The 22,709-nt window shown below is 44.5% G+C and overlaps 1 protein-coding gene across 7 annotated transcripts in view; it reads left to right on the forward strand.

Moving 5' to 3' along the window:
* The window catches only part of GRAMD1B (GRAM domain containing 1B), a 210,503-nt gene that overhangs the window by 152,340 nt on the left and 35,454 nt on the right, over positions 1-22,709 (forward strand). For 5 of the 7 annotated variants that reach the window (XM_081889789.1, XM_081889786.1, XM_081889790.1 and 2 more), the window contains 3 exons: positions 552-762; positions 10,687-10,707; positions 14,570-14,593. In XM_081889789.1, coding sequence (XP_081745915.1) covers positions 552-762; positions 10,687-10,707; positions 14,570-14,593 — 256 coding nt within the window. The remainder of the gene's footprint in view (positions 1-551; positions 763-10,686; positions 10,708-14,569; positions 14,594-22,709) is intronic. The other 2 variants (XM_081889787.1, XM_081889788.1) reach the window with 2 other exon arrangements.

Raw genomic sequence — 22,709 nt, forward strand, 5'->3', positions numbered from 1 at the left:
TCAGGTTAAGAACAGTTTCAGGTTAAGAACAGACCTCTGGAACGAATTAAGTACTTAACCCGAGGTACCACATCTCTAATGTAACACAAAAGTGATTAAGTACATAGTTGCTGAATGTGGTTTGACCACACTTAAGTGGTGATGTTGATAACTGCAACTTCTCACCACCACCTCCCCTTTTTTACTTCTTGGACTCATGTGGTTAGACACCCTACTTTAGGAAACCCTGAGGGTGTTTTTTTTTTGGGGGGGGGGAGCAGTTGTAGACTAGAGGTGGGGAACCCGTGGCCCTCTATATGTTGCTGAACTCCAGTTCCCATGAGCCTCTGTGAGCATGGCCAATGGTCAAGGAAGATGGAGTTGTTGCACTACAATTTATGGAGGCCTACAGGTCTTCTGCCTCTGAGGAAGAGGATGGAGGCTCTCCTTCCAGAAGCCACATCCTGTCTCTGTGTTCCTTTTAGAGCCCCCAGGTGGCACGTTGCAGACACCATATTTATACCTGTGCTTTGTCATGTTATTGACTTGGCTCTCCTTTCCTCCCCCTTCAGCACTGCCAGTAACTCAAATCGCAGCAGTCCTGCTTGCTCCCCTATCCTGCGCAAACGCTCCCGGTCTCCAACGCCACAGGACCCCCAAGGAGACACCATGGTGGAGAAAGGCTCAGACCACTCTTCAGACAAATCCCCTTCCACGCCAGAACAAGGCGTGCAACGTAGCTGTTCCTCTCAGTCGGGTCGTAGCGGGGCCAAGAATTCCAAGGTGAGTCTGTTCACAAATAGTTTGCACTCTCTCTCTCTCTCTCTCTGTTGTGTACTCATATTGTATAGTATGGGGAGAATGACCACTTGCATCCTTCCTCTTCACACCTGCTTCCCAATTATTTTTGTTGACTCACTTCAACTAGATCCTAACTTTGCCCACTGACAGAAACCAAACCAAACTGGTTTTCTTAGTTGTCTTCCTACTATCGAATATCCATGCACGCACACACAGAAATTTGTGGCCCTGACAAACTTTTAATAGTAGTCATGGACTAATGTTTTAAAACTACCAAGGTCCCCAATATCGACGCGAGTTCTAGGACTTCTGGATATAGGAATCATTAGCTTTGTTAGCTAGATTGCACAGCTTTTCTGAACCACAAATTAAAAAGGGTCAAAGGACATTATAGTGAATGATCCACGCTTAGCCTGGCCAGCAGTTTGTGTGAACTTGGTTGTGAGTCCTAGAAACATCTGCAACATGTAGAGGTTCTCTTTGCAAAAAAAAAAAGAGTGCATTTTGAAAGGGTTCTATGAATGTTAAGAGCATTTTAAGTGCCCTGTTGGGTCTATCCAATTCAATGTCCTATGTCCCATAGTGGTCAGCCAGCTGCCTATGTGAAACCCCAAATCAGAAATGAAAGAAATAGCCCTTTCTCACTGATGTTCCTAGGTAACTAGTATTCAGAGGCAGAGTGCCTCTGTTCTTGGATGTAACATACAGTCCTCATAACTAGAAGCCTTACCCTCCATGAATTTGTCTTAATTCCTTTTAAAACACATTTAAGTTGGTGGCTACCGCTACACCTTTTGCTAATGAGTTCTATAAGCTAGCTACACACTGTAGAAAGTTTGGAAGTCTGTGGAGGTGTCATTTCTGAAAATCAAGTCTCCACCGAGAAGTCACAGCATAGCTCAAGAACTAAGACCACACTGCTATTCCCTGGCCTCTTCGGCAGTCTGGTAGTCAGATTCACATCATGGTCATTCCAAATTCATATCAGGCTTACTACAGCTTCTGTAGGCTGAAAACACTACACTGGTTCTGAATTGCCTGGCCCACACTCTGCACAAAAAGCTCATTTTCTGTCACCTGAAGACAGATATTCAATCAAGAATGTGGCAGGATTTATAAGACCGCTCCTGCTCCTGAGAGGTGTTCTTTTTATTATAAGCAACATGTGTGAAAAGAACAGATACCTATCTTAAGGTCCCAGCTGCTGAGCCCCCCACCCTCCCCAAACACACACCTTAATTTTAATTATTTCTAGCTCTTTATTGCTTCAGTCAGTGAGGCCTTATAAAAACCCAGATTGGCATGCCTTGAATGAACAGAGCAGGATATTGCAGCAGGTAGCTGAAAGTTCCTGCTGGAGGAAAATATGCCTGTGGGGATTTAATTTGCAAAGATGAAGTGCCAGACAGCTGTCTGTTTTTCTAGTTCGGGCTCTGTGAAACAAGCTAGTAGTTTGTTCATAGCGGAGTTTCTAAAGAAGCCCACCTTCCTCCAATATCCTTGATGGCTGCTGTTGGGGGCTCAGCAGACAGCCATGGGTTCATTGGTTTGCCCAGAACCCAAATTCCTTTCCCCTCCAAATGGGAGAGATAAAACTTTGTTGTCTGCGGAAGCTGGCTTTCCTACTGCTGCTCTGTTGTGCCTCATCATAGCAAAGGGACCCAGCGGTCAGAAAACACGATATAAAAAGAGCTCTGCTGGACCAGGCCAGTGACCCAGATGCCACAAAGGGGAAACCCATAAGGAGGACCCAAGCACAAGAACAGTCTCCCTTCCTGTGGTTTCCAGAGACTGGTACCCAAAAGCATCGCTTCCTCCAACTGCAGAGGCAGATCTTAGCCGTTGTGGTTGCTAGCCATCAATAGCCCTTTCCTCCATGAATTTGTCTTGATACTCTTTTAAAAGCACCCAAGTTGGTGGCCATTCCTGCCTCCTGAGGGAGCAAGTTCCATAGTTTAAATATGTTCCATAGTTTAAATATGTCTTTCTGAACTCTGAAAGGGAAGGGGGTGCATTTCCTGTTTGTTTTGAGTTTGCTTCTCCTGAATTGTGTGTATAACTTCATTTATTTCCTTTCCTGCATGCTTTTTTCTGCATCTTTCTTTTTTTTCTTTCCTTTTAAGTCACACAAGCGCCTCTCCAAAGTAAGCCTTCTTTCTAATCTCTGCTACCCTGCTATAGAATTGATCTTTGGTTCTCGGGAACCACCTGAGTGCTGTTGTGAAATCCTTCCCTCCCCCCTTAAGACATCCTCCAAGTATCTCTGTGGGAATGTCGGTAGCTGCTTTCTTCCCCCACCTACACCCCTTTGCTTTTGAGCCTTTCAGCTGGGCTTTCCTTGAAGTTCCTGGCAGTTCATGGAGACTCATACATAAACCTTGAGTCATAATTTTTCAGAGGTTGGCCTGTGATGTTGCGGCGGCCACTGGTTATGAAGGTTCATTTACCCAGGCACCTTGATACCCGTGAGCTGATTTAAAAAATCCAATGGAACCCTGAGATTCCCATAGGTCCCAGCAGGACCCTTAAACTGACCTATCAGCTCTTGCATGTTTTTCAAATATTCTGGGTCCCTATTGCATAGCTCACCGTATTTGGAACCAGGGGTGGAACTTGAACCCTCTACTTACCCTCTCTCCTCCTCCTGCCAATTGCTGGACTCAACATTGAGCATTGAGTGTTATTTTTCATTCAGAGATCTTAACATGTGGGACATAGCTTGCCCACCTAGAAAAATACTTTGCCTCTTCTGTGCCACTGCTTGGAATAAAGATTCATGACCCAGTGACTTCAAAGAAATCCAGCTTTTACCCACACAACCACCTCCCCGCCCAAGTGATATGCTGATTGTATGCTCCTATGCAATCCTGGGAATTCATGGGCTGCTTTCATGTGACAGTTTCTTCTGTTTTTGTGACTTTTCTCTGTGTTAATTTCCACATTATATTTGAGCTTTTAGATCATGAGTTGGAAGGGACCCTGCAATACAGGAATATGCAGCTGTCCCATGCAGAGATCAAACTTGCGACAATCCACATCCAGAACTATGGTGGAACTTAGCGCACGTGTAGCACTCAATTCCATATTGTTTGCAAATGGATTCCCATCTCCTCCCAGAAGCAAATAACATGGAAACGAGCCCTAAACTTGCAAAATATAGTTCTTGAAATGGCCTTTAGCTCACCTGAAAGCTCAAATGCAATGTGGAACTTAACAGTTAGGGAAAAGTTGTGAAAAGGGAATAAACTGCCGTGTGAATGCAGCCTACGAAAGACAATTTTCAAGTTTATGTTTTCTTTTGGAGTTGTTATTCCACAGAGGGGTGCCAGAGAAGTTTCTGGGTGGTTTTTTGGGAGGGGACAGGACAGTGGCTAGAACTGTATCTTGTCAAGCCTGCTATAATGTTCCAGTCTTTGTCAATCTCAGCCTCGCTCAGCTGTTGACCCTTTTTCGTGTGCAGTGGAGCAACAGGGGGGCTTGTCTGTTCCACCCCCTATACAGGAAAATAAGCTACTGGTTTCAGGACCTCAGGTGTGCTGCTATAGGTTTGCTTCACCCAATCCTCCTCTATTTCACCCAATCCTCCACTATTTTTTTGAGGACGTATAGCACGAAATAGGCCTATGTGCATATAGCTGTATGTGTCAGATCTGCACATTGCTTCACGTATGATGGAGGCATGGGGGTCCCCACATCAGTAAGCGGTTGAGGGGCATGCATGAACCAGAACTTCGAGTTCAGTGACAAGTAGGCTGCGTACCAATTGGTGGGTTTAGCAAAAGTGGGTGTGGCCAGACAGACCACTCCCCATTCAGGCAAGAAAGGGGTATCATCAGAACACACTCCAGCCCCTTAAAAGCTCTAGAGGAGGTCACAGGCAGTGTTGGAAATTAGCCAAGTGCCAGCTGTATTTTGTACCTGGCTTTCAACCACTTGAGACCAAGTGAAGATGCCTGGGTGCCAGGATGGTGCATGAAATTTCCAGCATCTGGAGGTGCATTCCTGGGGATCATTGGATCTGGACTTAATACCACATCCTGCAGAATTCTATCAGTTATATTTTATCTGCTCAATCAGAATGAATTTCAGGAACCAAAATGCTTTTTCTGTGCAGCCTGAGCAGGAGCATGTAACCACTGAGAAAAAGAGGTCGGAGGACACCAATATATTTGTGAACTGTCCCTGGATAAAGTGACTTTTCTTCTTTAAGTTCTCAGAGTTCTTAACCTAGCTCAAGGTTGTCATCTGAACTAGCCAGATCTTTAACTGATAATCACAGTCAGTCTACACTGTCACAGTTCTTCCTAGAGATGTTTCTTAATCCCTCTTTGGGTCAGGAATCTGAGATAAATTTGAGTAGCTGAGAAGGGTCCGAGGTTGACAATAAGAACATTACCCCCTCAAGACTTGCTGCGCATCTCTCCTGCCTCTTTCCTTTCACATCTTAGACATGCTCTGCTTTCTCAAAGATGCGGGTTTAGGTTCAGTGAGATGAGACAATTTTGAACTTGTAACTTTTTGACGTTTGTGAGTCCTGCCTTTCTCCAACCTTTGCCCTTTCATTTCACATGCTGCTATGACACAGTTTTGCCGTTAGAGGGAGCTGCCCCCCAGCTGTCATTCCTCAGTACATGTCCTCGAGGCAAAATGTATACAGTACTGTACTCACTTGGAAATCGCAGACTGCTAGCATACCATCCATTTACAACATTTAAAGCACATTAGTTCTCCCAAAGAATATTGTAGTTTGTTACGGGTGCTGGGAATTGAAGCTATGTGAGGGGCAAACTACCCTCCCCAAGATTCTTTGCAGAAGTCCGTGTGCTTTTAAATGGATAGTGTGTATGCAGCCACCCAAGGCAGTGTGTTCCTTATTTCCTATATGTTTGAAGAAAAAGTGTTTTTTGAGGCAACTCCAAGGAATATATCTTTTGAGAGGGTTAGGTCAGATGCCTAAACGTGCATCTAAGACACAACTACAAATCACATCTTCCAATCTGGCTGCAAATTTTTAAGGCACACATGCTTGTTGCCTTGCTCTTAGAGCAGATAATTCTTGCTTTCCTAGCACAGGAAAAGGATTGGCTTCCCCCCCCCCCCAAACTATAAAGAACCTTCTTACTCCAATAAACAAAAACACACAAACACAATCATAACAATGCAGAGTGGTGTTTATTTCAAGGGCAACCCCCCCCCCCAGTGTTCAAAATAATTTAGTTTGTGGGGGAGAGGTAATGGTCCCTTATGGTGCAGTAACAGAATCTTGCATCCTCATGCGGCAACTTTGAGCTGTGTTTCTCAATTTGAATTGTTGGGCACCAAACGTGTCGCCCTAGAAAGTGCCACCTGATCCTTTTGTGTCCAGATCTCCCAATGTCTTTGCCTCAGCCCGTGTGCTTTACTCATTATACTGCTCATATCACTACTAAACCTTGTTTGTTGTGCCCTGTCAAAGCACTATGCAATTGGTTATTATTGATCAGGAAAGCTGCTACTTTTTATTATTTTAGAGCTGGAACTGAGAAGTAGATGCTTGGCCAAGGTGCTAGGATTTGAGCATAGATCTTCTGGGTCCAAGTAATCTCTTGGGTGCAGGACTGACCCTAACCATAGGGGCTTCCTAGGAGCTTTCCCACCTTTCCCTTTGCCCCCTTTCTTTCCACTATCATGTCTGGCTGACCCACCCAAGCCATTTTGCCAGCCCAGAATGACAGCCTTGGGTTGCTACAAGCCTTAGAAGATAGCCTCTGGGTTAATCCTCTGCCTCTTCTGCCCTCTTTCTGTGACAGCACAATGGTTCTGGTAGGATAAAGGGTAACTGGAATCAGCAGCTGCGCGTAGTAGAGGGGAGAGTAAGAAACCTGCCGTGGCTATTTCTTACATGCCTCTTCTGTTGCCAGGATTAATGGCTGGTCCTGAGGACTGTCCTAGTAACCGAAAGGAGTGCTCTCTGGCTCTTTGGCCAAAAGTATCCAACAGGCAGGGTGGGTCTATTGCAACCTCATCAGAAGTTGGCTTCTGTTTTGGCTATAATTGAGTAATGAGGGCAATATCATGGCTAACACATAAAAGTGTCTATGCTAAGCAAATGAACTAGTCCACAGGCATGGCTTAACTTGGGGGCTTGTTTACACGATCAGAAATACCTAAAGATGTCTCAGCCATTTAAGCCAGGTTAGTTATTGTGAATCAGTACCACCTGCTGTCGGGGGAGAGCAATACTGGCATAATACTACACCTGTTCTTCTGGAGCAAAGCACTTGATCTAGCAGCGCCAACAGCGATGTCTACATGAAGTCATTTGCTGCTGAAGTTGCTGTGAGGGTACACTGCTGCTGTGTGAGAACACAGATGCCAGCCCATCTCTATATTTTTGAGATCACTGAGCACTGTGCTTTCCTACGTCTATTAGAGATGGCAACTTTCCTACTTGTTAGTGTACGATGAAAGGGAAGCAATACACAAGAACACTGGATCTTGCCAGCCTTGCTGACTCCCTTCTCACCAATCTCCAATTTGCCACTCAAAGTGGTACACAAATGAAGCATGTTAATGGAGGAGATATATCTGAATCACACAGCAAAACTGTAGAGGACACTCGCTGTGGCTTTACCCAATGCAGAGCTCGCCTGTCCTTTACAGTCTGCTCAGTTACAGGCAGCTGGGTTGAGGTTCTGCAGCTTGTGGCCATGATAGCTGCTTCTGCCTTCCCTTTGGGAGGCCTAGTCATAGACCTGTGTGGAGTGGCATAGCTTTGCATTGTTACAGTAATATGCCAGCATAGCTTTGTAGGTGACTTGTTTGCATCCCCTCCTTTTGCCCTGTGTGCAGGTATTATCCCTCTAAAACACCATATATATTTCTGTTTCCTTTTCTTTCCGTTCTAATGTTTCATGATTTTCTTTTTCCAGTATGACAGATTAAACCTGATCAAAGTAAGAACTTGACGCTCTCTCTGTCTTGTTTTCTTTCTTACCTACCTACCTACCTGCTGGTTCTCTGCTATTTCTTCCTTTAGCCTGTCACTTTGTCACCCTTTGTGATGATGATGATGTAAAACAAGGGGTCTGGAATCGAGTTAGAAAGCCACATAACTGTGGAAGGGGAGTAGTATGGTAGGTTCTCTGAGTGAGATTCAACAAAGTTGTGTGTGCAGAATGAGGTCCACTCATGCTATGGGTCTTTTCTCCTTCTCCCCTTGCATGTCCCCCAACATCTTCTAAATTTGCTCTGGGTATTTGGAGGATAAACCAAAACAGGTTTAGGGGGTGCACAGGAGAAGGAGAGGAGGAGAAAAGTCCCCTTTCATAAGTGGACCTCATTCTGCACATGCATACACTGCTTTGCCCTATGTTGAGTTCCATCTTCTGTGTCCAAAAGTAATTCTGGCAGGTGTCTCCAAGAACCTCCCTGGGACTCAGGGACAGCTAAACTCTTTTGGACTTTACTCTTCTCCCCTTCACATGTTTTTGCTTCCCCTTTCAGGACAGAGAGATAGCTGTGTGGTTTTCATGGTTGTGAACCCATTTCAACCTCCATTATCATTTTATTTGCCCTTTTCTCTACCTTCCCCAACTTTACAGGGGTTTTTTGGGGGGGGGGGGTCAGCACTATATGTAGTATTCTAACAGTAGGCATACCATAAAATCTTACTACTTTTCTAAAAAAATAATATCGAGAATATTTATATCCCACCCTTTCCCCAGAATAAGGCAGCTACAAACAATGTCCTTCATATTACAATTTAGTGTGTGTGTGTGTGTGAGAGAGAGAGAGAGAGAGAGAGAGAGAGAGCAGCTGCAAAAACATCCAATTAAAGTCTGCCAGCTGAAAAGGAAAAGTTCCTGTTTCCCTACACACACACACACACACACACACACACACACCCACCCTTGGGGTCATGTCATTAAAGAGAAAGCAGGGGAAAGCTCCCAAAGGAAGGAATTCAGAGTTAAGGTGCAGCCACTAGAAAAGCCCTAGGTGCCAATGAGATAGCCTCACCTGCACATCTTAAATACCTAAGCAGATGGTCTTTCAAGTGTCCCAGTCCTATATCATTTAGGGCAGGGGTCAGCAAACTTTTTCAGCAGGGGGATGGTCCACTCCCTCAGACCTTGGGGGGCAGATTATATTGGGGGGATGAACAAATTCCTATGCCCCACAAATAACCCAGAGATGCATTTTAAATAAAAGCACACATTCTACTCATTTAAAAACACGCTGATTCCTGGACTGTCTGCAGGCCAGATTTAGAAGGCGATTTGGGCCCGATCCGGCCCCTGGGCCTTAGTTTGCCTACCTATTATTTAGGGCTTTAAAAGTCAAAGCACCAATTTGAATTGACCATGGAAAGTGACTAGAGGCCAGTATAATCGTTGGAATGAGAGAGTCACGTGCTCTCTCCAACCTTCTGCAGTTTGGGAACACTTTTTAATGGTAGCTCCGTGTAGAGCAGCTTGCAACATTTCACGTGATAAGAAGCCGAAGCATCTTTCATTGTGACCACCTCTTGTGTCCCAAGGAAAGAATGCCGTTGGTGCACCAGCAGGTGCAAGCCCACTCCTGGCAATGGCTGTTGCTTTTGCATTTGGGCTCAGATCCAAGTTCACGTGTGCTTCCAAACTGTAGCCTGACATGATGTATTTTCATTCCCTTTCCTAATAATTCCTGGCACTGAATGTGCCCTTTCCACTGTTGCATCACCTTGTGAGCTTTTCACTATGTTTCCTCCCATTTGCTTAAGGCAGGGGAAAAAGTTAATTGTGGCTCCAAGACAGTATATATTAACTCAATAGAGACTCATTCCAATGTTCACATAAAACTAATGTAATGTCATATTTCAGTTAGAGCAGGCTAATCTTCATGTGGATGCAAATTACCTGAACCACATAGCGTATGGCTATATGCAAGCAGACTACCATGAAAATTGTGACCTTCATGGTCTATTCTTCTGCAGCAGCTGAAAGTAAACTATGAATCGGGCTGGTGGGCCTTTCTGTTGCTGCTGAGGAACCTATAAAAGGACACAATCAAGTCATGAATGAATGAATGAATGAATGGTGGAAAATTCAGTGCTGAAGGTCCTGCCATTTAAGCTGGCAAAAGTGCAGACTCTGTGTATTTGTTGAGGACCAGACAGGTGTGGGTGGAGTCTGTAGGGGCATTTAAAAGTGTGAGTGTGCTTTCCAGCTTCTTGTATACTCCCCAGCCTCACCTTCCACAGCTTGAACATGCTTATACAGATGTAGTTAATGTAAGGGATTACAGGATCAGGCCTGTTAAAAGAAGTGTGCATCATAAGGTTTGCATCCAGCTAATTTCTGCTCAGAGCAGACCCACAGAAATCAACAGATCTCTTAATGTCTATTGATTCCAGTGGGTTTACTCTTGAGTATGACTAGTGTTGGGTGCAACCCTAAGTGTCCTCTCGAGGAAGAACCCACCATTGCTTTATTTTGCTGATGAGAAAAATAAAACGGAGAGAAGTGTCCAAACTTTACCTAGATGAGCATTTATATTACAGCAGCAATTCTAGCTTTACAGGCTTGATTTTTCCCTTACACCTCCATGTCTTCCATTGTACAGTATTGAATGGGATGTGAAAGCCCCAGGAGGATTGCCCATCAATCATTGCTTGGCATTTCCAGGTTAGAAGTGACATACCAAGTATGAATGAGGACGCTCATTTCCTGCTTGTTACAATTTGACCATTTTGGGATAAGTGCCAAAAATGGTCTTCTGGGACCCTTCACATTCCATGTCGTCTCTAACATTTCCCTCGTCTGGTTTTAGTGGTCATTACCAAAATTTGGAATAATTCTTTCTCTTTAATTCCCCCTTTCTTCACCTAGTGCCAGAACCTCCATACTAACTGATTCTTTTTTTATTTTTATTTTGTCCTTACAGAAAAGCCAGAGTTGGTACAATGTAAGTATCTCAGCTTCCTTTGTCCCTTGATGCATGCATGGAAGGAGGGTGGAAGGAGATAGAGGTGGGATGGGTGAGAAGAGGTCTTAGAGTTACATCGGACATTTGAATTCTGAAATGGGGATGTGGGGCAGGTAGATATTGGAGCCAGCAAGAGCATTGGCTTGATAAAGAATGAATCTTTAGTGGACGGCCAGGTGCGTGTGCTGGCCTGCACATCATGGATTTCTTCCTGGCCTTCATTGTAACTTCTGCTGGATCCTAGAAAAGGGTGTGGTTTTTTGGTACCAGAGCAGCCAGATGGCAGAGATGAAAATGGTTTGAGGAATTTGAGGCTGGGGAAAAAGACCTCTTCTTTTAGAATTTGCAATACCCTGACTGATGCCATGCCCCTCTTCCTTGTTTGTACCTGTCATAAGAAGAATCTTCTGGTTCTTCCTCTCTCCTCAGGTTGAGCTCTGTGTGGACATGCCCCAAAGTTATTAGATAGGCATCACTAAGGACATCAGTTCCTTTGTACCATGAGCTCTTGATTTGTTTTTCTGGAGAACTCTGGCTATAAATTAGCCAAGACATATTTCTGTGCTGCTTTTTGTGAGTTTCCAGGCCATATTCCTGGATTGTGGTCTGATCCCTTGCTGGACAGATTCTATGATTGGAATACTCCCTTGTATACATGCTTCCATTTGGAGCTTGTATATGTTTTTAAGACAGGGTTGGCTAATGGCAACCTGTGACCTTCTAGATGTTGCTAGGCTGCATTTCCCATCATCTCTGACCATTGACTAGAGCTGATGAGAGCAGAAGTCCAGTGATATATGCAGGGCTTAAGATTTGGCACCCCTGTTTTAAGGGCACAGAGGCAGGCTTCCTCCACATATATGCCAAGCTCATAACTTTTGACATGCTCTTTCCTCATCCTCTTGAGAATCTAGATGCACCATTTTGGTTTTCTGATATCTGATTTTAGGGATGTATTTCAGCTTCCTTCCACCTTTAACGTCCTTGGAGTGGGGAGTGGAGAATGTGTGACCCTCCAGACACTTCTGAGCTATAGCTCCTATCATCCTTAACCATTAGCTTTGCTGACTGGGGCTGTGGAAGTTGGTTCAACATAAGGAAGGCCATAGGTTTTCCCTGCCTCACTTAATTCCTTCCCATCCATTATCACCATAGAATCTCTGGTGCAGGGAAAGAAAGTGGGTATCATGCAGACATTCAGTATTGGTTCCTCCCACCATAAAAACCGGATGCTCTCTTTTTCCAGGGCTCTTTCCAGCACCCTTGACTAAAGACCATGCAATGCTGACATGATGTGAATGATGCAAAGATGCCTTAGGTCTGCAGCTGGGGCAGCCTTGAAAATATGTCAGTATAGTCTCAGCTCTCTGAAACGCATAATCCCTTATGCCAAACCAGAGGAAGCTACTGAACGCAGACACTCAATGTTCTGTGTGGACGCAAGTGCCATATTGGGAAGAAATCTATGTCCCAAGGCCTTGGCTAGGAACATTATCTGCCTAAGATCATGTTTCGAGTCCCAGAAAATGTCTGTTAAATTGCAGATGGGTTGATCTATTGATTACAGGCAAATATGTATAAGGCAGGCTATTTTTAACAACTTGCCAGATAGCCATAGGCAACCAGGAACCCCAGGCAAGTTGAGAGGGCTGGAAGAGGAGAGACGATTCACTCCAGTTTGCTTGGTAGAAGGCTTTATTTGTTTACTAGCTTGTCAAGAGACTAGAAGTCTGTGTTTCCATGCCAGCCATGAAGGATGGGGCTTCTCCTTTGCAGCTGCCATTGTGGAAACAGGCTACTAGCCCAACTGGCTGGTAAACATTTTTTGCAGGCTAGTAGCTTTTATGGTCTTATTTACAAGGTCGATATGTGAACGTGTGCACAGTTTCTGCAAAATGTTTTGAAAGTTGAGATAGTGGTTCCAGTGGAGCGGGGGTACAGTACCACGCAACAAACTTCTAAGGCTTGTTACTTGAGGGAAGAAGGTGTACAGGAGGTAGTCTCAGCAGAAGCAAATCCAAGGAATATTTGTCTTTGGATCTTTCAGCCTTAGAATTTAGTTCAATACTGAGATCTGTTGGTATCTACAGAACCTAAACTTTGTCTAAAATTAGAGCTCCACCTTTGTGAGAGAGGGCAGATGGATAGGAAGGAGGGGTGATCCCCCCAATTATATGGGCTTTAAAAAAAAGCCCTAAACCCTTTAAGATCTGATGTAGCATGCTTCTTTGATTTATATTTGGTTAACAAAACTGGGAGGAAAATGACATGTTGATTTTACATACTGAAAACATATTCCATGTGTTTTCTAGTAGCATGTTGCCGGTGCATAGTTTAAAAAATTAAGTGGAATAAGGAAGGCATGACAAACTGTTAACATACTGATTTTAGTATTCCACACATATGCACATATAGCACACACACACTTCTTGGGTATGGTCACCTGAAAATAGTTTATTACCGCACAGTTTGACTGTCAATGGTATACATTCATTACATTGCCAAGTAATGTTACAAAATAATGTATTGCTAGAAACGGAACAGTATTTCATGGAGGGGGTGGGAATCACTGCAGACCATCTTCCATTACAGAAAGTATCACTGGTCTGTTCCCAAATGATGTGACCACTTGTGGTCTCCCTAGTTTATTTTGCCTTCTGCTGCAGGATGACAGCTTTGATCTCAAATATGAGCACAACCGAGAACTGTGTTGACATGGGCTCCTTCAAGCTTCTCCTGTCTCTAGCAGTCAACTTCAAGTACTATAGCTGGTCCTGATTAATGCTTCTTGCTCCATCTCCTTCCCTGATCAAGCCAACCAGGAATAACCTGCTGCAGGCAACCGTGTCCCTTTAATGGGCAAACAAATGAGAAGCTATAGGCTTCCTTTCTCTGTATGTGCTGCTCAGGGAAGGGGTGTGTATGAGCCCCACCAAGAGCGTTCTTCGGCCATGGTCTGTCTATGAAAGCATACAATGCTAAGGGGAAGGAATCCTTGTGGCAATACTTTCTATGCCCTTATTTCCAAGTCAACTGGTGCAAGTCAACCCTGCTTTCCACAATCATAAATTAAATGGTACATTTGTCAGGCTTCCGGAGTTTATTCCTATAACAGGGTTTTGGCTTTCAGGTAGATATAATTGACATTTTTAGCCACGAAAGCTAGACCCCAGGCTATACATTTTAAATTATATTCAGAGAGAGGGGAGTCCCAGATGAAAACGACCATGCCATCTCCAGACTTTCTGAAACCAGGATTGTCTCTAGTTTGCACCGACACAGGAGACGTTAGCAGGAACTGGGAAGCCATTTTGAAGAAACATGGCAGCATGGCTGGTTCTCAAGAGGTCCCGTTTTCATGGAAAATGGAAGGAGCAATGAAAGCCAATTGGAGTTATATGGGGAATCCCTCAAGTCTTAAGATCCTTTTTTTTTGCTTTGTGGAGGAATGCAACTGACACAAATATTGCAGCTGCATGAAGTTGTTCAGGAATAGAATCCAATCTCCCATTTGCAAATCTTTCCTGAAACACCCTTGTGGAGGACGTGTTAGGTGTCAAAGTGTTCCAGATTCCAGAATCACTATTTTGGAAAGAAATATTACATTTGGAAACTGGCTATGTGAATAGCAAGTAATGTGGCTAGATGCATACAGAGAGCTCTGAGTTCTTAAGAGGCATAATAGTAAGAGCTTGATGGTGAAAGGTAGAAGGTGACATTTCCCCCTTGCCACATAGCTCTCTGTGTTTCTGTGGTTTGTGTGTGCATGCAAGTGTCTTACTGTTGGCATGTCCTCTTTATTTTATTTCTGTTCTCTTGTTTCTTCTCCATGTATTTTCAGCATGAACGACAGCACATCCGCAGAGTAAGCACTGGCTGTGTACTTCTGGGTTATTTTATCCTAGTTCTTCTTTACCCTTTCACCAGGTAAAAACAAGCAGTGCTGAAATAGGGCCAGTCCCCCAACTGAAGTTTGCAAATTTGACTATTTTGCTGTGCCAGTGACACCTTTTATTTGTTACACTTTGGGTTACCTGGTGCTGAATACTTAGGAAGCTCTGCATAAAATTAGACAGAAGTTAGCCCTCTTTAGCATTCCTTTAACAATGCAGTTAACAGTCTGCAGCCATGATTCTGCTGTTCTTATTGTATAGGCTTCTCATGCATTTGAGGACCTTGGCTCCCCAATACGTGCTGGGAACCTACAGAAGTTAAGAGCAGGTAAAATTATCAATAAAACACAGCTGAAATCCCCAAAATGTGTACATGAAAAGAAGTGTACATAAAATAATATTATCAATTAAACACGGGGGGGGGGGAACAGTAAGACAGCACACGTAACTAAATTTGTGTGTCTGGTTAGGGTTGCGGAAATGAAAAATAATCCATACTTTGGTTTTTAACCATGCGAATGATGGAATGTCTAGCAAGGGCTGTTCTTCACCAACCATCCTCTGAATTGTGCCTTAGAATAGGTGCAAGTCGTCTCTTAAGAGCTCCAGCTTCTTGTTGGTACCACTGGAAGTACTGGCCCTATTCCTGCTGTTTTTTTTACTGGCGTTCTTATCTCTGTCCAGCCTCCTGTGCTGATATTATGCTTTACTAGGCTTCTTTGCCCTGCATTATCCTTTTTGGTCCACAGAGGCCGCTCCTTCCCACATTCCTGTTTCATTCTTTTCTGTGGCAATAGCAAGTCCCACCTGTGTGTTTCTGTATAATCCCAAGTCTGTGTTTGCTTAGCCTCCCAAATGATTTTCAACATATGTTTGATTTGCATGCAGAATGCATGGAGGCTGTTCAGTTCCAGGTTCTGATCCTGATTATTAAGAGGGTTAATATTTTCCCTTGCATGGCAAAGGAGCGGCTCCCCTCCTCAGCTGCCTACCTCCCCAACCCCCTGAATCCCTTGAGCACTAGTGATGATGATGATGATAATAATAATAATAATAATAATAATAATAATAATAATAATAATAATTTATTATTATTTGCACCCCACCCTCCCTGGCCGGAGCCGGGCTCAGGGTGGCTAACATCATGAAACTAAGACAGTAAACAAAGAACATAAAAAACAGGCAATCAATTAGTTAAAATAAATCTTAAAATTAAAATCTGGACAGATGGCAGTCCACAGGTAAAATTGAGAGTGGTTAATATTCTCCAGGGCCAACTGTTACCACTTGTCTTATAAAGGACCTGTGTTCAGGCTAGGAGACCTCTTTAATGCTTGTTCTTATACAGAAAGAGAAGAATCAGACTGAACCCCGACCAAAGGCCTGGCGGAACAGCTCTGTCTTTCAGGCCCTAGATGTCAAATCCTGCAGGGCCCTAGTCTCTTGTGAGACAGCGTTCCACCAGGCCGGGGCCACTGCCGAAAAGGCCCTGGCTCTTGTTGAGGCCAGTCTAATCTCCCTGGGGTCTGGGATCTTCAGGGTGTTATTAGTTGCAGACCTTAAGGTGGTCCGTGGGGCATACCAGGAGAGGCGGTCCCATAGGTACGAGAGTCCTAGGCCGTATAGGGCTTTAAAGGTTGAAACCAGCACCTTAAACCTGATCCTGTATGCCACCGGGAGCCAGTGCAGCTGGTATAGCACTGGGTGAATGTGCTCCCATGGTGAGGACCCCATGAAGAGTCTCGCCATGGCATTCTGCACCCGCTAGAGTTTCTGGATCAGTTTCAAGGGCAGCCCCACGTAGAGTGAGTTACAATAATCAAGCCTGGAGGTGACTGTCCCATGGATCACAGTGGCAAAGTCAGGGTGAGAGAGATAAGGGACCAACTGCTTAGCTCAGCGGAGATGAAAAAATGCCGCCTTTCTTGTAGCTGTAACCTGCACCTCCATAGAAAGGGAGGCATCGAAGATTACGCCCAAACTCTTGACAAGTAGGCACTGGTGCTAATTGTGCCCCTGCAAAGGATGGGAGTTTATAAGATGATGAGGTTTATAAGATGCCGTGATGTCATCTTATGGTGGAATTGGCAGAACTGCAAGCGTAGTTTTGAGAGGTCTACATGGTACGCCCAACAGAGCAGAAATGGGACAAAGGCAGAGCAGGTGAAAGTTGGTGCCAGCAAAGACGTTCTCCATGAGTCATAGGCCACCTCTGTATCATGCCCAGCACTGCGGGACCTGGCTTAAATCGGCCATGCTTTGGTTTCACAATACTGTACCTTCAGTAGGCTTTATTGGCTGGTGCAGAAGCAGGTATTGTGAGTTTTGTCTGTTTGGTTTGTTCTTTTTTTTTTTTTTAAAAAAAAAGGAAAATAAAAAGGTAAGGCTGGGGGAGACTTAGGAAAGGTTATACTCCCTACTCATTTGTTCCTTTTGCTGGTTCCATCCTCTTTCCTTTGTTTTTCTTCTTCTTTCTCTCTCTTTCTTCTTTGTTTTTATAAATTTGCAAAAACAAAGCAGAACTTTTAAAAAACACAACTTTTGTATTTAAGCAGGGACACACATTTCAATAACATGCAAGAATCCATAAATAAGCAGTACAATTAAATTACAATTAACCAATACAATGAAACAAATTAAAAGAATAAATATTAAAACCACACACAATTAAAATTCAACAGTAGAATTAAATTACAATTAACCAGTCAAAATTAATACAATACAATTAAAATTACAGTGAGATAGAGTATAAGTTTGGGCCATTTCGTTCACATTCTCTGGGAAAAATTATTATTATTGGTGGGCAGAGGGTTAAATATGGGTTTTTTCTTTCTTTCTAAATATCAGGTTACTGTCCTTGAAGTCTTAGGCTTTTTCACTTTACAAAAGTTAGTACATAATTTTTTTAAAAAATGAAGTTATAACAGAAGGTAAAGGTTAACTTAGTTCCTCCCCACATACCCCCCCCACACACTCCCCAGGGCTGTAGACTCCTTCTTGTTGCCAAGTTCTTTTCGTTGGGATTAAACATTGAGAGAAAACCTACCTCTGCACAAATTCTCTGAGCACACCGGAACATTCTCAGTCATGCCTGCAAAGCACATGCGAGGCTGCTTTTCTCTGCTGGGCAATAAAGGGATTTGAGCACTCAGCTTCTGGTTCTCTCTCTCTCTCTCTCTCTCTCTCTCTCTCTCTCTCTCTCTCTCACACACACACACACACACACACACACACACACAAAGAAAAGCAGGCCACAACTTTCCTCCAGTTAGACATATTTTAAAAGGTCAGCTGCAACATATAGGCTACAGGCATAAACACTTGCTCTGGGGCAATAAATACCTGCTCTGGCAGGCAGCCTTTGAACATACCAATCACTAGCAGTTGTTTGGCTCGTGAATGCTCAAAGCAGTCCATGTGCGTCATTACGATCACCTTTCCAACAAACCTGTAACATAGGTCAGTATTGCGACTTCCCCAACGCCATAATTATCGGCCCCTTATTGCGAGCCTGGAAGAACGTTGCATCTGTGGTGAGATTTGAACCATAGGGAGCTGTCCTGCACCGAGTCATATGATTTGAGCCACCTTGCTCAGCACTGCCCACTCCCTGGGCAGACGGACAGCTGCTCTGCATGCCCTCTCCACCACCGAGCTACAGCCCTTCTCTCATGCTCTCTGCCTCTGTGCTATACCAGGTCCACCAGTCTTTGCATCTAAAAGAGTTTCAGTCTAGGGCTGCATATGAAACACCTGTCTAAAACAGGCAGTGGCAAATTATTGTTTGAACCTGTGTGAAATCCAAGGGCTCGTGCATGCATGTGTGTGTCTGTTCAATCTACTATTGTGGGAACAGAGCACCTTTGCAGGTACCTTTTGACTTTATAGGTCAACACTGGAAAAGTTTTAAAAGTTTGCTGTGTGAAATTTAACCCATGTGAATCAACTGGCCTCTAAACTTCTGTTTGCTGTCCTCTGCTCGAAAAAAAACCAGAACTGGCTGGCCAACATGTCCCTGGTGGGACGGACGCAGGGGGCACTGTGGTCTAAACCACCGAGCCTCTTGGGCTTGGTGATTGCAAGGTTGGCAGTTCGAATCTGCATGATGGAGTGAGCTCCCGTTGCTCTGTCCCAGCTCCCACCAACCTAGCAGTTCGAAAGTATACCAGTGCGAGTAGATAAATAGGTACCACTGTGGCGGGAAGGTAACTGGCGCTTCCTTGTGTGCTGGCTTTCATAACAGTGTCCCGTTGCACCAGAAGTGGTTTAGCCATACTGGCCACATGACCCAGAAAGCTGTCTGTGGACAAATGCTGTCCCCTTCAGCCTGAAAGCGGAGATGAGCGCCGCACCCTATAATTGAATTTGACGGGACTTAACCATCCAGGAGTCCTTTACCTTTTAAACCTTTTACCATAGTAGCATGAGCTAGGAATTTGCCGAGTCAGATCTCCCCTCAATTGCAGACTCTTAGCTAGGTGGCTCTCCCAGGCTCAGAGCCCCTTCTCTCTCTTCCGGAAAACTGAAATTGATCAAAGGTGTCACCTTAAATGTGTGTTTTGGGGTTTTTTGTTTTTTTGGAAAGTTTGCTGAAATAAGTGTGAGAGATAAGTGCAAGTTCAACCTCCCTTTAACTAATTTCTGATTCTCTGACTTTTCAGTGTGAAGCCCTCAGGAAGGGTGCTCCACCCTACCACTGACATTAGCAGGACCCACTGTTTGGGGGGATTCCCAGAGATAGTGGGGTCTACAGCAGCCAGCCCATGGAACCAGTGTGATGCATATGTATCAGCTCCCCCTGCTGGCTGCAATACACAATGCAGCCTGCGTGAAAAATGTTGAAGCTGCAATCCTGTTCCTTATTACCGTGGGGAGCAAATCCCAGTGGAGTTAATTGGACTTTCTTCTGAGTTGGATCAGGCTGCTGGGGTAATTTTATTCTCTCAAATATATAAGACCCTAGCCTGCTTCATAACTCCTGTCCTTTGAGATTGGCATGGCAGACACCCCCTACTGCAGGCACAGGCAAACTCCGGCCCTCCAGATGTTTGGGACTAGAATTCCCATCAACCCTAGCTAACAAGACCAGTGGTCAGGGATGATGGGAATTGTTGTCCCAAACATCTGGAGGGCCAGAGTTTGCCTATGCCTGCCCTACTGGCTCCTACTGCGAACCTTTTTGATTGTATCTTACCACAACCCTTGAATTAGAACGGAGTGTGCGTCTGTGGCCATGTTCACAACGTACATTTCAGAGAGCCAGTGTGGTGTAGTGGTTAGAATGTTGGACTAGGACTTGGGAGGCCTGAGTTCAAATCCCATTTCTGATCCAAGCTGTGGGTGCAGGAGTTTAGGATCAGGTCAATTGATCTAAGGTCGTGGTGTCATGGTTATAATTCCGTGTTAAGACTTGGGAGACCAGAAGAACCATGGAGAGGGAGAGAACCCATGTACAGCATCTTGGGATCCTTGGTGGGGGAAGGGTGGATTAAATGCAATAAATAAATAAAGTGTAGTTTCTTAAGGGTGGTGAGAGTTGTTAGGAGATCCCTCTTCTCCTCACAGACCTGCATTTCCAAGAGTGGTTTAACAACCAGTCCATCTCCACAGGAAACTCTGGAAATTGTAGCTCTCTGAGGGGAAAAGAAGGCTAGCCACTCTCAACACCCTTTACAGACTAAAGCTCCCATAATTCTTGGGGGGAGGGGGAAGCCATTCCTGTTTAAAATGGCACCATAGCACTTTGAATGCATGCTGTGTATGTCCTTCCTTGTTTCTCCTTTCCCTATCCAACCCCTGCTGACGTTTCAAGGCCTCCCAGTTTCTTCTCTGCAGCCAGCTTGGATTTCCTGTCCAGAGATTTTTCAGGGTGTTTTTCCTCTCTCTCAAAAACAAACAGCTGGAGCCTATGAAACAGTTTTTCCCCTGTGAAATCTGCCTCGCCCACCCACCCTCTTCCCAGTGCCATCCTGTCCCAGCTCCCTGTGTTTGCAGTAGGGTTAATGTTTACCACCCCGCCTCCGCATCTTTGGAGAGCTGCTCCTTTTTCTTCAGGGGTGGAGCTGGGCATCCCGAGATAGGAGACAACATCTTCCTTATCGGTATCTAATAGGTTTTCTCCTCATCCAGGAACCAGAGATAAGGGGGTACTCCTTTAAATCAGCACAGGGGAGACACAGGCATTGACTCTAAAGCAGCCAGCCTGCAGCTGGGGACCAAATTATAAACCAGGTGTTGCCATGTAGGTGTTGCATGCAGCTAGCATCATAGCTTAAAAGGCAGATGCTCCATTTCTCCCTCTCCAGCCACTGTACGTACATACAACATTTTGCACACCAGTGATTTGCGTCCTTGGTGGGCATAGCTGCTGCCTCTGTGTGTGGACCAATACACAGGGTTAAGCACATTTTTATATACATGGGCCATTTTATACCATCAGTCCTTATGGAATCCAACAGCATGGGGAGGGTGCAGAGAAACAACAAGTTGGGAAAAGGCTTTATTCCTCACTTCCAAATTCTCTGCCCTAAATTGCCCTCTCCTTAAGCTTCCTTCCTTCCTTCCTTCCTTCCTTCCTTCCTTCCTTCCTTCCTTCCTTCCTTCCTTCCTTCCTTCCTTCCTTTTATATCCCACCTTTCCAAGAAGGAGCTCAAAGTGCCATACCCAGTTCTCTGCCTCCTTATTTTATGCTCAGAACAACCCTGTGGGGTAGGCTAGCTGAGGCACAGAGACTGGCCCAAGGCCACCCAGTGGACTTCATGACTTCAGGACTAGAACCCCAGCTTCCCAGATCTTAGTCTAATACACACCACTATGCTTGGATTAAGCTCTTGCCTTCTCAAATTTGTGCAGTGCTGAATGTGCACGAGTGACATGTGAGTTTGGAAGTGTACTCCATGTTCCCCAGCCCAAAGACCCATTGATTTCTCCAGAAGTAGAAGGTCTTCATTTGTGCTCTCTCGTTTCTGGGATTCCTTTCCCTTCATTTGAGCAAATGAGAATAGAAGCCCACTACATATGGCTGAAATTGTGCAAGACTCTGCATGTTTGTTGTGTTTTATGGGGGGGGGAGGGCTTCCCCTCTTTTATTTTCAGGAAGTGGCCATAATAATACTACTACTACTACTACTACTAATAATTTATTATTTATACCCCACCCATCTGGCTGGGTTTCCCCAACCACTCTGGGCGGCTTCCAGCAGAATATTAAAATACAAACATTAAAAGCTTCCCTAAACAGGGCTGCCTTCAGATGTCTTCTAAAAGTCAGATAATTGTTTATTTCCTTGACATCTGATGAGATGGCATTCCACAGGACGGGCACCACTACCAAGAAGGTCCTCTGCCTGGTTCCTGTAACCTCACTTCTCACAATGAGGGAACCGCTAGAAGGCCCTCAACGCTGGACCTCAGTGTCCGCGCAAAATGATGGGGGTGGAGACACTCCTTCAGGTATCCTGGGCCGAGGCCATTTAGGGCTTTAAAGGTCAGCACCAACACTTTGAATTGTGCTCAGAAACATACTGGGAGCCAGTGTAGGTCTTTCAGGACCACGCCCAGTCACCAGTCTAGCTGCAGCATTCTGGATTAGTTGTAGTTTCTGGGTCACCTTCAAAGGTAGCCCCACGTAGAGCACATTGCAGTAGTCCAAGCTGGAGATAACCAGAGCATGCACCACTTAAGCTTTGTTTGGTAGATAAAACATTTGCAAATCAAACCTGAAATAAACATTCCCTTTAACAAACATTTTTTCATGATAACACTAATATTCATTGGTATGAATCCTGGCTTTATTTAGCTGTTAGCCTGGTAAACAAGGTTGAAACAAGCTTCTCATGCTAAGCAAGATTCAGCTGAATGTTGGCAGAAGAAAATTGGAACATGAGCTTCAGAATACATTTTTAAAAGCAAAGTATAATTTATCAACGGGAGTATAATGTTCTTCCTGCTTTTGGACGGAGAATGGACAATGCCACTATTGAGTTAGTTCAACCAATGGTGATATTGGATGATGATGAATCTACATCTCCAGGTTTAACAGCAACACCCATAAATGCAAAAACCAACTAACAACACATTATGGCTGTT

The sequence above is a fragment of the Podarcis melisellensis genome (assembly GCF_964234715.1).
Source record: "Podarcis melisellensis genome assembly, chromosome: 15".
In the NCBI taxonomy this organism is placed as follows: domain Eukaryota; kingdom Metazoa; phylum Chordata; class Lepidosauria; order Squamata; family Lacertidae; genus Podarcis; species Podarcis melisellensis.